This window comes from Myiozetetes cayanensis, unplaced genomic scaffold (assembly GCF_022539395.1).
Source record: "Myiozetetes cayanensis isolate MyiCay16 unplaced genomic scaffold, myiCay2020 scf18, whole genome shotgun sequence".
Lineage (NCBI taxonomy): Eukaryota > Metazoa > Chordata > Aves > Passeriformes > Tyrannidae > Myiozetetes > Myiozetetes cayanensis.
The window spans coordinates 13,367,341-13,385,341 of record NW_026087389.1 but is presented as its reverse complement, the minus strand read 5'-3'; the positions used below and the strand labels follow the sequence as shown (position 1 = coordinate 13,385,341).

The window sequence follows — 18,001 nt, the reverse complement described above, 5'->3', positions numbered from 1 at the left end:
AAGAAACAAGTTTCAAAAATAATACAATTCTGCAATACTTGGAAAGCACCAAGTTGGAAACTGAGTTTAGTGAAAATTATAGTATTTCAAAAATAATGCACTAAGATCTTTTTCATAGAAAAACATTTTGTGTTCCACAGTGGAAAAAAAAAATAAAAGAAAACCCTGTACGTTACAAACTGATCTCAAGGCACCCATTACTTCTCTCCACAAGCAGTGGCAAAACCTAAAGAAATAATCCAGAAGAACTATTAGATTCTCATGGGAAAATTGTTCGTTATACCATTTACCCACTGTCATTAACAATCTACAAATTGCATCTAAGATTGCAGACTGCATTGGATTCCAAATATTTTTGTTATAACCCAGGACATTTTCCCGCAGAACAGCTCAGGAATTTGACCCAAAGTCCTTTGTAGACCTACATCTTCTGACCCAGTTTCCCGTTTCATGGCTTCAGTACCAATAAATATTTTTACAAGCAAGTGTATTGCTTAATATTTGTAATTTAAGAATGATGGGCTCAATCCATCAGAATTTAGGTTCAGTCTTACATGCAGCGAGTCTGGCACTGACACTGTGTCCAGTGGTTAATCTGTGCAGCATCTGTTGCATACCAGGCTCTGATTCAGATCCCTTTGAGTCAGTGGGATTATTTTCTTTGTCCTGCTTGAGTCACATTATAGATTAATCTATGATATATAATTGCAAATATTTATTCCAAATAGAAAAATATACTTGTAAATATTTAGCTAATTATACACCCCCTGGAATATTGAAAACCTATTTGAAAGGCACTAGGAAAGTTAGTGTATTGTGAACAGGTTTGCAAACAAAAGTTGTGCGAGTGCTCTGCTTCAAGTAAGTTGTGTCAAAAATTACTCAAGTCACTGGCTTTGTTCCTGCAGTGTCAGGCACTGCCACAGAACCCTTGTCTGCAAAAGGAGACTTAAAGTAGTCTTTTAGCAGAAATAAAAATGATGACTGATATTGCTTGAAACCATAACCTGTTACTTAGATAAGGCATTTTGGTGCACAAATACTGTGGTTTTGCTAACAAGGTCACACAGTGAGAGCCCCAGGCTCAGTTTTATTCTGTCCTGGGTGAGCTGTTACTGATCTTATAGAAATACTCTGCACCTCAGTTGCCAAAGTAAACAGTCACCAACTATAGTAATGAAAACTTCCTCCTATAAATGCTTCCAGTCATAAATTCAATCGTGGGTGCTTGGATTTAAATCAAAGGGTCCTCAAATAAATGACACAGTAGAAAGGGCTACATGCTAATTACTTTGTTAATAAGTGGCTCACCTTTTCAGCCACCTCTGGAACCTAAGTCAATAGAATGGCACGTATACACTTAAATAGGCTTCGAGTCAGGCACTAAATATATTCAGACATATAAAATGCGCTCTCTGTATGTAAACTTATCTCTTACTAGCAAAAAATAAATGCTACTTTGGGATAAATTGCAACGTTTAAAAATGATTTTCAAAAATATAGGTTTTATTAAGAAAGCAGGAGCCTGAAAGAAAATAAGAATTAACATAAGAATGTCATTAGGGTCAGGGTTTGGCTGCCCCACCCTGTAATTTGTTGTTATTCAATATCCCAATGATTATTAAATTAATCTGTTATTTAAACAGCAACAAAAAACAAGTCAACCCACATTTTCTAAGCACTGTCAACAAGAGAGAAAAACTGGGATTTTTGAAAAATCTGAAATGCTTTCATATTTTCCAGTAAGCTATTCCACTTTATAACAAAAAAAAAAAAAAAAAAAAACCAAAAAAAACACTAAACTCCATTATTTCTGAAAACTCATAGGATAGACTATTGAATGTCATATCACAGCTTCAATGCCAGAAATAGTGACTGACTAAAGAGAAGTATTTTTTCTTTATCATTGTCAACTGGCACTCTGTGGAGTCACAGCTACACTAATGCACTTAGTACGGGCTTTAAAGGTGTTGTGCTGCTCAGAGATGTGTTTTTGATTAGACATTTAGTTTGAAGTCTTTGACTAAATAAGCATCTCAGTGCTGCTTGTAGTTTTATGAGGTATTACCCCAACATGATAGCCAATTTTAAATGTGTGTCAACCAAAGTTCTTCAGCAATGCTCACTGGTTACATTACCAGTTTTTACCTTCCCGTTACCTCATCATTGCAAATTTTAGTTGTACTAAAATTGTCTAAGGAAACCATCTTAGAAAGTCAAAGTTGTTGTTATAAATTAGAAGGGATGATGGCTGTTACGATATTTGACTGGAGAAATTTAGATGATATTTTATTATATCCTCTCATTTGTTCGTAGAACAAACAAAAAAGTTTTTGTCTATTTGCAAATCTTATTTATGTCTGAAAATTCAAATATTTTCATTAAACTTCATGTAGGAAAATAGTATTAATTTCAGCTATAACTCTGGCTGCCTATAGATCTTCTGTAGGCACAGCAACTTACTTATCTGACTACTTATACTCTAAGTATATATGTTAAAACTTCAAAGGTGCAAGGAACCAGTTGAGTGCATCATTGCCACATATATGTGTTCACTGTAAAAACTATGGGTATACAGATCATGCAGCAGTTGCACATTCAAATGCTTAAAAATTTGCCCTTTTAACCTCTCCTGTTCATGTGTGATGACATATTGGACTTGGATGAAGATCAAAAATCTGGCCCTATTTCCAGTGACCCAGGGAGCAAAGCCCCCTTCTCTTTTAATTGCAGCACTCATGGGTCCACAAGGTCGATACAGAACCCCCAAGAAACTGCTTTGTTTCCAGTTGATTCTTTGTGCAGAATCATAGGACACAAAACAAAGAGAAAAGTAAATATGAGAAAGACATATTCTCACAGGGGAAGCAGGGAAGTATGTGGCTACAATCATCCTAACTCTGGGAAAGATTTATTTGTGTTTTAATTATGCAAGATGAATGTGTTTACTTTGTTGGCTATCACATGTAAATTGCCTGTTAAAATGGATAGGAACTACTTATTTGAATAAACACTGTCCCATATATTATGTCTTTGACCCGTTTGGGTGTTAGTGTGCAGACATTTATTTAACAAGGAAAACCATCAATAAACCAAATTACTTCTCTTACTTTCTTACAGACTGGGCATTGAATGCTGTTTATTGTCAATAAAAGAGGTAAACGGGAATGGAACTGTAGTTCAGGGTGACACTGAACCCTTTATGTGGATTTATAATGGCAAATTTCAAACTTGTCCACTAAATGAGCAGATTTGGCAGTAACAGATAAATAACAATACAAATTAGATTCAGATTGTTCAGGGCATGAGTATATTAGTGTCAGGAATAGTGCAATCTGGAGACATTAAAGTGGTAATGGTTTTTAAAAACCACTTAATCTTGAAACATACCACCATTTGCTAAAATATTTCTGCATTTCTCTCTTGGTAGAAGCTTGCCAAACTGCTGTACTTGATCATGTTTAAAATGTGTAAATAAATACCCAGTTCAATTTACCATGAAATAAATTATTGTTTGCCTTTTCAGATGTAGTTAGTTTACTTCTAAACAAATCATCTTGCCACATAAAGCAACCAAAGCATCAAGGGCCAATTTCTTCTCATTCAGAGGTCTATCTATGTACATCAGAACGTCCCTTTGTATGTCCTGGAGTTGTTAGGGTGGTAAATTATAGTTGGTCTTCTAAAAGACATTTTGGGCTGTATTCCTTTTACTTTATCCATTTTTCATGGCCCTGAAGAAAGGGTTCTCTATATTTCACTGTGCTTTGTTTAGCCTGCATGTTTCTGCATTCTTGCTCTTTCAGCAGCCGTGCCAAGTATCTGTGTGATAACATGCACATGAATGGTTTTGATCTGTGCCCATGTGGAGTCACAGGTGTGCTGTAGGCAAACTGCTCATGGGTGATCTTTACAGTGTTGAACAGACCTTAATTTTAGAGAGATTGTTTAGATGTGCATGAAAGTCAAGGAATATCTTACAAGAGAAATTCCGTATTTTGCGTACCTCAGTGGTTAATTGGGGAAGTCTCAAGAATCGTAAGCTAAATATATAGAATTATCTTGCACTTCTGTTTTGAAAATCAGGTCTTCCAGATCTGCAGAACACTTATGACTGTTAAAAAGTCTTTAAATTTGAGGCAACAGCAGTATTTGTAGAAACTTATTGTAGCCAAAACCCCAAAGCTCTAGAAGATCTAAAAATATTTTTTCTCTGTTCTTTCCTTGTAAAAAGTATCAAATTATACAATTTAAACTTCTAGAATTGTTTATTAAAGGTCTTTATACTTAGCTTAAAATTTTATATTGTGTGTTACCCACACATCTCCACTTGCAGGCTGAGTAACTTGCTCTTCACTTCAAAGGCAACAGTGATTATAACGTTTGTCATGCAGGTGCAATTTAAAGTCACTGTATGGGCAATTTAACTCTACCCTTTGATAATGTATATTTTGAATGACCAGTTCAGGAAACACTGTAAATTACTATTTTCATTTAAGAAAAAAGGTATATAAAATAATAGGGCAAGACATATCTAAGCTACCAGGCAGGTCTGTGCCTGCCAGTCATTAGTCTAACAGTCCTTTGGGCAATTTTCAAGGATGGGGTATTTTTGCTTTCTTGGGTTTTTTGTTTTAAAATAGGCCAAGATTTTCAGTATTCCTTTTTTGTTTTGTTTTGTTTCAGAATTTTTTATTATGCTTGTTGAATTCTAGTTGTTTATACATAGAATGCCACCCTATACTGAAAATAGTCTTTCATGGTTATCTCAGTTTCTATGTATGAGGGTGTTCCCCCAAAATTCAAAACCATGGAGTTTGTTTGTTTGTTTAGTTGACAAAAACTGTGCAAATCTGTACTCAGTTTCTCTGATTTGCTTGGCATTTTAATCATCATTAAAATCGTAGAGAGTGGAAGAATCACTATGGATCAAAGGAGAAAAAGTATATTTAACGTAAAAAAATTCTGACTATAGTAATCTGCCTAAAAGGATATTTTTAATGACAGGGAATAAGTTGAATGAGAAGGAGACTGTATATAAGGAAGAGAAATATGAGGAAAAAGTGGTCTTTTCATGCAGATGTATGCAAATTTTTCTTTGAGAGTCTTCATAGCACTGGCCGTGTGTCCCTCTCTAAGCACTGTAAAAACTTGGTGATACACGGGTTGGCTTCCCTAGAAACTCAGTCTGTTAATGTTGTCTGAAGTTTTTGCTGTAGGTTTTTTTTCTAACAATTAGGATGAGGTCTCTCCTGACTCCCTGCTTTCCTACTTATGTCTTTCAAATGACACTAGAGCTGTTCTCCTTGAGAAGTTTATAAACGCACCCTCTGCCTGCAGAGGTGGTGATCTCCACCCATACACTGTTCATGGTTAGACTCTAAACTCCTATAAAATGCAAATACTTAAAATTTAACTGAATTTTAGTTTTTATACAAGCATTAATAATTGTTAACCAAATGATAGATAGTATCTGATGCAATGAAAGGATGCTTTGTAATGATAAGGGATTTAAAAAGTTGTATGAATGCCAAAATATATAGAACTAATCAATAATATGTATTATTTTTATCAACAATGACTTGGAATAGGAAAAATTATTAAAATTGAGAAACAATGCAATGAATTTTTAAAGCCAGGCACACTTGTGAAGGATAGCTAACATTAGCACACTAATTTTAATTTATAATATTATTATACTCTGATTAAAACAATACAAACATGGCATAGACGTCTGCACATGTAGCAGTTCTCTTTATAAAGGATTTGAGAGGGCTTAATGGATATTTAGAAGTCTTTAACTTAACAAAACCAACATGAATCTTAAGATCTGAGAGCCATGCAAGGAGCATTTATGTATTACATAAAACAGTATCAAGTTTTAGCTGGCTATGGAGAAGATAGCGTGTACTGTACTTAATTCTTTCAGACGTGGCCTTCACAATCATTGCTAAAGTTTATATTTACAGAGATAAATGAACACCCCTTTGCAAGACACACTGTGGGCACATCCAGTGAACAGTTTAGTTCTATGATTTATTGCACTTTTAATGTGAATCTCCTGATCATTTCTGCTTTTTATACTTCAGTTTCTGTTTTGTAGCTCTTGGCTACAGTCATATTGTAGATTAGACTAGACCTAAAGCTGTGGAAAAGAGTAGTTACCAATTCATGCAATTCAAAAATTTACTTTCACAATGTCATATGATATTTGTGAGCCTGCCTAAACCAGAGTATACCAACTGGCTTTTTAATCTTGAAGTTATATTTAGAACCTAGCTTAGAAATCATATAGTATTTTAAAAACATAATCTGAGATGTCTCTCAATACAAACCACAGTTACTTAAGTAGGGCTGCAAAACTCTGCTAAAAACCCATTTTTGCAAACATGCTATAGTAGAACTGCAGTTTCCAGCCTGGGTAACTTCTCTGACCTCTCTATTGTTGGCCTGTTAACCAATGTCACTGCAAAAAAGCAAAGTCCAATGTTTAAGAGACCTCGGATACAATTTGCTTTGTGCCAATTACTGTGTCTCCTCTGTTGTTCATTGTGAGCTTAGAATCAGGTACCCTCTCTGCCTGTGGACACCCACTTATGTAATATTCGGCTCAGGTTTGTTCAGGAGTGTGAATGTCACTCCTGTTGAAAGCTTGTGGAATTTCTGAGCTTGGTTTCTTTGAAAAAAATTTGCAGTCCATTTTAAACCTAGAGATCTGAAGCTGGACTGAAAAGGTTATGGACACTGTCCTCATTTCACAAAGTACCTTTTGTCACCCTAAAGGCTGTACACAAAATTTTTGGATGGTTGTAGTGTTTCTGTTATGCACTTGGTCAAGTACTCATGTTTGAACATCAATTATTTGAGAAAGCATCTCCTGACCGAGAATGAAAGAGGATCTGCATTTCTGGGGTTTCCTGTCTGAAAGCCACAAACATTCAGCACACACAGGAACAGTGAGGATGGCATTGCTCATTTAAATCCTGGATTCTAAACTGTGCTCTGACTAAGTTTGTACTGACATCAAGTTGTGCTGCAGTCAGTCAGGCTCTATTTTGCTAGCATGAGGTCAGGGTCAGATTACAGGCCTGAGGCTGGGAGTTTATCTGCCTCTTTTTATATGAGAGAACCACTAGCTGATTTTTTTATACACTGCTCCAGCTCTCAGAAATGTTGTTATTGGCATATATGTTATTTTTATAAATTACATTAAAGATATTCCATTCTCTGTCATCATTTATTTGGAAAAAAAAACCCACAGAAAACAAGTAGCACAACTTGACTGTGATATAAACATTTCATTCATTCATTTAAAAAATGTGATAAGTGAGAGAAATGTGGGTTGGAAATGTGGCCAGCAGCCTGGAAAGCACATGATAGGAGTTGGGAAACAGCAAAGTAGATATCTGCACTTCAGCTGAATGCTTAAAGTTTGTTCCAGACCATTACGGTTGAACGTTTGCAACCAACATTATGTGAGTAACATATTTGAGTGCAGAGTGCACAATATTTTCCATTTACTGTACCCTGCTGCTGGTATGTTTTTTCTTTCTCTAAAAAATAGGAAAGATCAAATTTGACAGATATGAAATGTAATCGCAAAGTAACTACTCTTCTTAATCCAAACTGCTCAAACTTCGTTAATGGAGGGTTGCACACAAAAAATACACTGAAAGGCCTGGAGGGAAATGGCTGAATTTACAGCGATGCTCAAGCACCAGAGCACTTTGTGAGGGCTGTTTAAGTTGCGTATCATGGAAATTCAGCCTACTTTTTCCCATCCTTTTTATGTGTTTAAGTTGCCAGTTTGAAAATATTACTCTCTCTTTGTTTCAGTTCAAATTACTTGCAGTGAAATTCTTCCATTCTTTGTAGGATTTATCTGCATGAGCAAAACAACTGGTATTTAAAAGATTTTTTCTATTGCTACCTAAAAATGATTGGTATAACTGTGTATGTGCAGGAGTGACGTAGGCTAACACGTGTTATTCTAATCATAATTTGAATGTAAGGCCCCTGTGACTTTAAACAATAGTAATAATGTTCCTCTGGTCATTAAAGAAACAAATGGAAAATATACATATGGGAGGGGTTTGCCCTTAAATCAGGCTGTTAAAGCTCCTGAGCATGGAATTAAAAATGAATCTGAACAGCTATTTAAATATTTATATGGCTAAAATCCCTCCTAAGCCATGTGTTTGTCATGACCATATATTCTACTGTAGAGCATCTGTTGTCATGAGCACAGATATAACAGCAGTGTATTTTTGTAAAATTAAAAGAGAATATTGATTGTAAAATACAGCATATAGATCAATAATTATTACTTATGAACAAGGGTGTTTTAAAGAAAAGTGCAACACTGAAGTATTTCTGGGAGAAAACAAGGATTATTTTTTTAATCAGAAACACACAGCATTGTTTTTAGAGAAGTTGAATGCTTTTCATATTGTTGCTGTGCTCAAATCCTCCTCAAATTACAAAGAAATATCTGCCATTCTTCAGGGCAATGGGAACGTATTTTCTCTAAATTTTTTGGTTCCACAGGCATAGCCTTATCCTGTAAATGCCTTCAGGCTTCCGTGCTGCTTGACATTCAATTTGCTCCCTCAAACACTTTTCAACCTGTACAACTGTTTGAAGAAAATAGGGAAACCTGGTTCTGAAGATTGGAGATTTCTGGATGCTCTCAGGAGGTTCATTACCATTCCTTGTTGCTGAAACAAGTCGTGTAGTGGTGTCACTGGCCACCAGTGAATGGCAGAGTGTCTGGAAGCAAGGAAAAGGCAAATAGTTCAGTGCAAGTGGCCAAGATATTGTGATATTTGGCATCCTAGGTCTGAACAGTCCAGTATGACTGTTTCCTGACCCACCCTCTGTACCCCATATTGCATTCAACAGGTTTGCTTAAAGTTGAGTGAGTCTGGGACTGTGTAAGTGGCTGCTTATTAGTAGGGAAACCTCAGGTATGTGTTCAGTTTATATTCTGTGCAAAACTTAACATCAGTGGAAAAGGAAATGGATTACTTCTCCTGCATGGAAATACAGAGACTAGGCTGCTTAACAAGAATATTGATTTCCTTTAATAGCAGATGCTACAGTCAAATAGTAGAGAGTAAACAACTTAAAGGTTGGGGTTTGCTTAGCTGGACAAGACACATCTTTTGCGTGTTTGAAATAGAATTACCTTGCCTGTTATCGATCCAGCTATGCTAGGAAGGGAAAATGGAAGCCAACAGCATTTCAGGGACAAGATGTTAAGCCTATACCACATATAGATTTTGCATCTTATGATTGAGGTATTTGTAGTGAAGCAACGACCTGCATTAAGAAACCAATTATGTGACTTACAGAAGTATGTAATCCTCAAGTTGACCAGTAAACTGGATAGCCAGGAAGGAAAAAGGGCACAGCTCTACCTTGCTCCTGCTGTGCCTGTTTGTATCAGAGATGCTCCAAAATCCCTAAGCAGACAGGCTGCAGAGGCCTCCTGACAAAGCCACCTCCTGCAGCAGCTAGTGACCTGCTTCCCTCTATCCCTTTCCCAAAGGACACTGCTTGTCCTGTCCTCCGTTTTGGAACATCTCCTTCCTTTCCAGAGAGGTTTGTCCCTCTCCCAGTTGCCTTACATTGCCACCCAGAGGTTCAGAGATTGGAAGATGAAAGGAAGAGGCTCAGTGTGGAGAGAGGGCAGTGCGTCAAGGGTAGTATATATTCTAATTATTTATTCTTACAGGAGAAAGTAATTCTTATAGTAAGACAAAGAACTGACATTTTTGGAATTAGGTGGGGGGGAATTTCATTGTTTTGTTGGGTTTTTTTAAACATAGACTTTGGAAAAAATTATTATGATAACAATACAATATGTATTATAACTGTTGGAAAAATTTTATATATACAAGCAAAAGGAGGAGATTCAAATTTTTTAAAAAACCCCAACCAACCAGATTTGAATGTAGAGTGCTGGCTCTTTTAGAACAGGTGTTGCAGCCTGCACTTAGCTTTAGGTATCACGTTTCACCCTTTTCAGGATGCATTTCTCTGCAGGATCACGATTCATGTGTTAGATAGAAGGACCCTCCTGCAGAGGATGACTCAGATCACCAAAGCCAAGCTCCTGTTCAGAATTATCCTTGAATAGTCCGTGTCTCTGCATGTGCTCTGTCCAGAGCTGGAGGTCATTATCCTTCTAATGTAGGAACTTGAGTTATGTGCATAAAGGCAGCTGATGTGACTGCCCTCCAACATTTGTACTACAGTCCTATTATGATACTTTCCAAATTCCAGGCTGTGTTAAGGAGTTAGAAAGAACTGATTCTCTGTGGGAAGAGTCATTTAGCCTCCAGACACACGTGCTTTCTTATCATGTCTTCATAAGCACAACTTCACCAAACTTAATTATAGTTGCAGCAGTGCTTGAATTCCAAGTCTCTTCCTATTTCATTCCACAATGAAATATTAATTTTCAAGGAGCAAATGAAGTATTGCTTTTTGAACAAATATTTAATATTTCAAAGTAAAACATGAAGTTGGGGTTTTCTTTCCCCAGATCAATTTGTATGATATTTATGAAGATGTTTTTATATGGACAAATACAGAAATAGGTTTGAAAGAAACAGGTAATGTGTGTGCAATAGGACAAAAGTATCATGTAATGATGTGACTCAGAATACAGACTTTATTGCAGATTTACTCTGTTCCTATTTTTTCTTCCTTAACAAAATAGTTTGGCATGACTAGATTTTCATCCTTTTTCTCTCTCTACCCCTTTCAACAACTATTAAATTTCTTCCTTCCTCACCTTCCCCACAAAGTTAAGAAACAGTTTGTTTTCAGGTCTGTTTTAAGCCTCTGAACCTACACATCAAATAAACCAAACTAGTTCCTCAGTGGATGAAAGATGGAGGAGAAATTATTAATAAGCTTCTTATTGACTGAATGGGCTTCAGCAGGAACCCCAACAGTTTATTCTGTTTTATACTTGGAGATATATGCAAAGCTATTTCTGTGCAGCCACTGTCAAATGATGGTGATGATAGCAGTGTAAAGGGAAAGGAATCAAATCAAAAGATTTACACTACTGAACACAAAAAGAGCTTTAGCCTTTAAACATGCAACCTTCTCCATGATATTAAGGCAATTAAACACAGACTTTCTTTTGATTGTTAAACCGGCAAGATGGTCAGCAAACCCCCCTAGCTGGTCCTTGAGACTTGGCTTCCATATTGCCAGCGACACAAATGCCAGCCTAAACCAGCAGGTGTTCCGAAATACTTATTGTAATAGCAACTTTAGAGACTCACAGTGGAGCTCACTAAAACATAATGCCATTTTCATTACTTTGTCAGCAACTTTATTTCCCAGTGCAGCCATGGAAGCTCTTTGCTGGAGTTTTTTTCTCGCTTGCAGCTGAACCTTGGCGTACACAGGGAAACATTTTGGTGGAATGCTTCAGTCCTTGAAAGGCTTTGGTCTGACTGTGTTCGTGCACCTTTTGTTTCCTCTGAATGTTTGGTTCCTGAGACTTACTGGCATGAATGTTCAAAATGAATCTTAAAGATGCATATGCATGTCACCATGGAAACTGAAGGCCCAATTCAAACAGCAGAGCTGCTGCTGGGATGATTGTGTGCTTTATCCAGCTTGGGCATGGAAGCAGTGCCATGTGAATTGTCTGAACAGCCACACAGCAACTGCAGTGGTTACGACTGGCAGAAACTTCTCTGCCGTTGATCTGGTGAGGGCAAGGACATCTCATGACTGTGAAATGATCCTAAATTAAAGCAGCTGAAAGAAGTATATTTGTTTGTGCAAACTATTAATAGAAGAGAAAGATAAAATGGACTTTTTTTTGTCCTTACTCATTTGTTCAACTCATTGTCAGTCTTCAATCCTCTGCCTTCACTTAATGCTTTGCCTATGATCTCACAAGTCAATGACTGGTGAGGACTCAGACTTGGCTTTGCAACTTCATTTCAAGATTATATTTGAGAATTGTGAAAGGGAAAACATTCATATCTTCCTTGGGGAAAAAAAAAATTTTCTTTTAAATTTACCTCTAGTGAGATGGACAGGAAGATAGTTGTTTCACTTTGCAAAATATTAGTTATTATTTTGCTATTTATGGAAAAAAAAATGCTGCAGTGAGCCAAAAGTTTCATTGTTTTGTGCCCCTTAATGGCAGTCCTATGTTCTGTTGTTGTTCCTATGTAGCAGTCACCACAGGGCTAGACACTTCACAAACATCTACACTAGATAAACAGACTGTAGATTTGTAAGAATATTCACTGTTTGGTAGATTGAATCAGTGTAATTAGTTGATACCTCTGATGTAATTCCTAGAGTAGCAAAGGTTTTTTTTTTTTTTACTTAGCCTAATATATTGCTCTTTGCAGTTCCTTTAACTTATAATTTCCATCAATCCATGCATATACTGCATTCCACGAATTGATGAAGTCAAAAATAATGAAGACTTGCAGTAATTAAGTGATACAGAAAATTTTGCTAGACTTGGTAGTGTAGCTATATAGTAATTTACTTGGCGTTGTAGTTCTGTAGTTGCAACTTCATTTCTTCTGCATTAAAGTGTTTTCTTTTTTCATCACAGCTTGGTAAGACGATAGGCAATTTCCCCCCCCCTCAACTTTGAGGAAGCAACAGTCTGTACTGTACAGCCTTACAGCACCCCAGGGAAGGGGGGGAAAGAAGAAATGAAATGGGAAATTTGCCCACCTTTCATGAAGTGGCACTTTAAGCCTGGCTGGGTGGTACATGCTTTTCACAGGCTTCAGTATTCACCTGGGGGACACAAAAAAAGGGTATCACAAAGGGACTTGGATTTGGGCCCACCATAGATAAAACAGAAGAGTAATTATCCCCTTCTCAGCAAAAAAGAGAAATTATTCATTTAGTATTAAATTAATTGCTACAGCACTTCATGCTCTTGGGGTCCTTTTCTGAGCTAGTTTTAAAGATACAATAAATATGAGTTTCAAACTGCACAAAATCCAAATTGTGCCAATTTCTGGGAATAAAAATCATGGTTTTTTCTATCCTTTAGTCTTTGATTTATTCATAGCTGTTTTGAGAAATTCATGCATTACAATTTTGGTGTTATTGTCTGCTAAAGATTTTCCCTCCTTTCCTTTTATTGGCCCCATTTCTCCCACACACAAATCCACAAAGCCACAGATGCTCCATTACAATGATGTCAGTCTTGCTACATGCTCCAGCTGTTTGGTAGGTACATTTATAAAGTTCAGCCTTTTACATTATGCCATAAATGTATATTTCATGTATAAACATAAAGCTAACATATTGCAGATCACTCTAAGTGTAATTTTAATGGAGGTTCAGTAAGTTTAAAAAATACTGAAAAGTGTTTAATCTTTCCGTTGGCAACATTTTTATAGTAAGTTTTCCAATTTTTTTTTTCTTAGGCTAGGTTTGAATATTCCCTGCCCTCTCCACTATTTCATCTTCTGTGATCTTTGGAAAAAGCAGGGAGTTATTTTAGTAAGACAATATGTATTTTAAAGAAAGATGTCTGAGGAAAAATATGTTTCTCTCCACATCTTCTTGGTCCTCAAACCCTCACTTAACATTCTGTACATTTACCAGCAAACCACTCTGAAAAACTCCTAATTCCTGGAATTGCCAGATTTCAATGATATTTGATATGGCAGATACTCTGTTGATATACCATGTAAATTCTAACAGATTATTTTAAAAATTGATCAAGCATTGGATCTGAACCCTTTCTTTGTTTTGTGTCCTGGATTTTAAAAAAAAGTGCTGAACGGTGCCTGTTTTGCTCTGCCTTCTGCTCCTTTTCTCGACGGGATGTGCTTAAGGGTTCAGCCCATAGAAACTCTGCATCTTCTGGGCCACAGGATCCTTCCCTGGTCTCCCCTGGGTGTTTTCCTCCTATAAGCCATGTCTTTATTCTTCTCTTTCCTTTTTATTTGCCTACTTTGTCTTACTTCAAATGTGGTGCTGAGCTATCACCATATTTGTACCATAAAGTCATCATTATTTTAAAATAAATCTCTCCACTTAGGAAGATTTTTGAGGTTTAATCTTTGTTTTGTTGGCTCAGTAATAAAATGGCTCTCAAAGAGGACAGATGAAAGTTGAGATCAGTAGTTCCTGTTGCTCTGAGCACGACCCAGAGTGCATAATGGCCCTAATATCATTGTAGAGGCTAAAGTTTGGGACCATGAGCTATCAGCACATGGCTGCAGAAGAACCTTCCTTATTTTTGGGGTTCAGTTTTGTTCCAGACCATAAACATACAGCTGGGTATCCATAACAGACTGGGCATTGCCCAGTGCCTTCTGCTTCTCCAAGGTGTGAAGGTACGACACAAAGTCTATGATACTTGTGGCAGTATTACAGGCAGCTGCTCAGAAAAGCCTAACAGAACCTGTGGCTCAGAAATGCAGATAATGTCACCATTATTTGTTTTCTTTTTTATTTGCAGGTCTTTTGTTATCCAGCAAATCCCAAGCAGCAACCTCTTCATGGTGGTAGTAGATAATGAATGCTTCTGTGATTCTATCCCACCAATTACCATGGCACCTATAGAAATAAGGTATATCCTTTTGTCTGCAAACTTGTCAGAAAGATTCAAAATGCAAATATCAAAAGATCTCTTATAATGTAAAACTTGCATTGCATGACATCATCACCCATAAAGAGCTGGGTCTTTTTGAAATTAAGCCAACTGAGAATGTGTTCTTAGGGGGTTTTTTAATGAGAATTCATCTTTTTTTTTAAAAAAAAAAAGACCAATATGAATTAAGCAAACACATTATGTGGATCATTAGGTAGAATAAGGTCACAGACATCTTTAGATAGCTGAACATTTTATGAATTAGGCCCTAACAATGTAATTTCGTTGTAAGAATTGAGTTCCTGATATTGGAACTTATAAAACTACATGCCATAGAAATATCTCTTTATTTCAGGGTTAAACCAGATCATTGAAAATGTTTCAGAATCCTGTTTTCCAAAAATATAGCAATGTAACAAAGCAAATATATCACTTTCATTTTAGTTGCCCACTTCCTACTTGGTGCTGTTCTATACTTCAGGATTTGTTTTCTGCCATAAGCTGGAAGTTGCCAAAAGCAGCTTGGAGTGTGCTTTTGTTGCAGCCTTACAGAAAGACAGGTTGGCACTGTAAGTGCACGTGATACTGTCGAAACCATGGACCATGGAGATGAAAGCACTAGAATTACTTTCTTTTTCTTGTGGTAACCACACGTATCACCTTGGAGTTTTGATGGAGAGGGAGGAAGGAGCTAAAAGATTTTCGCGGTATTCATTTCCGAAAACCCCCATAAAAATGCAATTCTCAGAATATCTCTCCTTAACTGCCTTGTACATAATGAATCCCTGAAATGTGAACGTTTAAAATCTCAGAAGATAAGACGACGCCCAGAATCTTGTCATGGATTTCACCCTGAAGTAAGTTTCTATCTACTTTTCCTTTCTTTTGGACTCTGGTAGATGTCTCATTTCTTTAAAAAAACAAAAACAAAAACAAACAAAACCCACAACTATCTTCCAAAATGAAATGTCAGGAAATATTCAGAACACTCAGTATTAACAGCAGTGAGTGACATTGCAAGTGCTGCAAATCTTTTCTGTGTTCACGCAGACATCATGTCTTGACTTGCTACTTTTGCAGACTGTTTCGTATCATGTAAGAGAACATGGTAGGATGTGAGCACAAACTGGCAGCCAGGAATATCTGAGAACTTACTCTGGCTCAAGCACTGACCACAAGATTCCTCATTAGAGGTGGTTGGGAACTTAGTACCGTTAATGTTTCTTTCAGCAACTGGTGGCAGCAGCTCAGCTGTCATGCAATAGTCATTACATTTACATTTAATATTGCTTAGGAGGGAGAGTGATCTGTCTGCTACACATATTTGCTACTCTGTGTTCTGCATGATTCTCTTTGTACATGCCAAGGAGATCTCATAGAGACCGAGATGTGATTACAGTGGCTTGTACAGCGTATGTTCATAGACATTCTTTTTACTCTGGAGTAACTTTACTGCATGCATCTGATGGTGTAATGGAATGTAGAATGAGACCTAAAATATGGTGGGAAGGGGATTGTGTAATCCTTGTTGAGAACACTCACTTTCAGTCTACAACCTCCACTTGTTCAGCTCAAAAGGTGCACCTGTATTACTCTCTCAGTGTATTTACTTCATGAGTTTTGTTGCACCAGTGTTCTTATGCCTATGAAGTTTGGTAAATAATCGTAATTGAGTGTAATGGCTTATATTTGTTTTCATTTGTTTGTTTGTTTGTTTTTCTTTAGGAAAATGCAAGGGAATGTGGTGGTGTCTCAGGCCTTAGTGCTAAACCTTCTCTTGTTCTTCTTGCTCTGCTATTGACGATTTTCTCGAGGTGACATTGACTGATGTGTTCAATTGGCATGCTAACACATGGATAAACTGTGAACTGGGAAATGGTGCAACATAGAGGACATGAAATATAGTCAGAGCATCAGCATTTCATGATTTTAAACTGTTGGTGATATAAATTCTTAAAGATATGTTGAAAAAAGATTTATCTTTTTACTTTGCAAGTCATGCAGATGTGAAATTGGCATATGGTAGTCATGATTCATCAAAAAAGGACTTGGTAGATAGAGGTGACCATTGCTTTGTCCCATTGAAAACAATTTAAGACTGTGTAATTTTTTCAATAAAGTATATTAAAATCACAGTTTCAGAGTGTATTTTAAGTATGCTAATATATATGTTCCAATAATGAATGATGGGAAGAAAATAAAATAAATGGAAGATCTTTTATTATGTTTTTAGCCTGTTTCTGAAAAGATTTAAAGAAGAAACTGTGGAGCTTTTATAATAAGGCAGAATAAGTTTTATTAACAAATAAGGAAACACCTGTGTGTGTATGAAGCTGAGAAGGTAATATGTGGTGCTGAAATATAGTGAAGGTTTGGTTTCTTGAAATAGCCATAAAACATCTTATCTGCATTCAGAAAGTGAGCCAAAGCCTTATTTAAGCCTTGTCCCTAACTTGGGGAAACTTTAGATCAAATTGGTTGATTTGATTGCAGATGGCAAAAGTAAGTACGTCTTACCTGCTTCAATTTATGGGAAGATATGTAAAATAGCCCATATAAAAGGATGACAGTGTTCTGTTAGAGTTCTGCCCTTTAGATGTCAGCTTGTTATGAGAAAATTCATAAGCAGAAAAAGTTGGTCTTACAACATATCTGTGTCAGCAGAACTCATTATTGTTTTTCACTGGGGCTCCCCATCGGTGTGCAAAGATCAAGACCATTATTTTTTTTATTCTAGACCTTATATTATTCTTTGTAAGGGAAATGAAAAAATAAAGAATATATTCCTCTTGCAATTGGTACCAGTGTCCCTGTTGTGGATATATTTGCTGAAGATCTTGATCTTTGAACTATATTAATCTTTCAGTTTATCATTGGAGTTTTATATGAAGTAGAATGCTATAAAAATAACATGGCCTCCAAACAATATAATACATTAAATGCAAAATAAAATGCCACTGTTCTAAATCTGGTGCTTGAAGATTGCTGTTTCCTGGTTGGGAGTAAATATGCTTTTAGCCTTAGATAAACGCTAAGCAGATTTTAACTGGGAATAGGGAGCAAGGCCACTGAGAGGGGCTTTGTTTTAAGGAATACTATCCAGCTTGTAAGAGGAAGAACTAGTAAAATAAAATTTCCACTTCAATGCTTTAATGGGTTCAAATGCACTGGTACTTCCTCTGATTCTGAAACCACACAGGTCTTTGTGTGGACTCTTAATTTTCTTTTCCTCACCTTATTTTTTTTTTTTAAGGAGTGTTTTCCTACAGACTTCTCTGCCCTTGCTTGTTGGTCTCAAAATCACTCACTACGGAATAATTTTCCAGCTGACATTCAGTCAATGTGTTGTCTTAGCGACATGAGCTAAGCAGTTTACTGAGCTAATTG

At 36.6% G+C, this 18,001-nt stretch overlaps 1 protein-coding gene across 2 annotated transcripts in view; it reads left to right on the top strand.

The window, feature by feature from the left end:
* The window catches only part of CACNA2D3 (calcium voltage-gated channel auxiliary subunit alpha2delta 3), a 391,160-nt gene extending 373,579 nt beyond the window's left edge, over window positions 1–17,581 (top strand). For both annotated transcript variants that reach the window (XM_050312820.1, XM_050312819.1), the window contains 3 exons: window positions 14,483–14,598; window positions 15,392–15,471; window positions 16,340–17,581. In XM_050312820.1, the coding sequence (XP_050168777.1) occupies window positions 14,483–14,598; window positions 15,392–15,471; window positions 16,340–16,432 (289 nt within the window). In that variant the 3' untranslated portion in view covers window positions 16,433–17,581. The remainder of the gene's footprint in view (window positions 1–14,482; window positions 14,599–15,391; window positions 15,472–16,339) is intronic.
* Window positions 17,582–18,001: the final 420 nt, after the last annotated feature.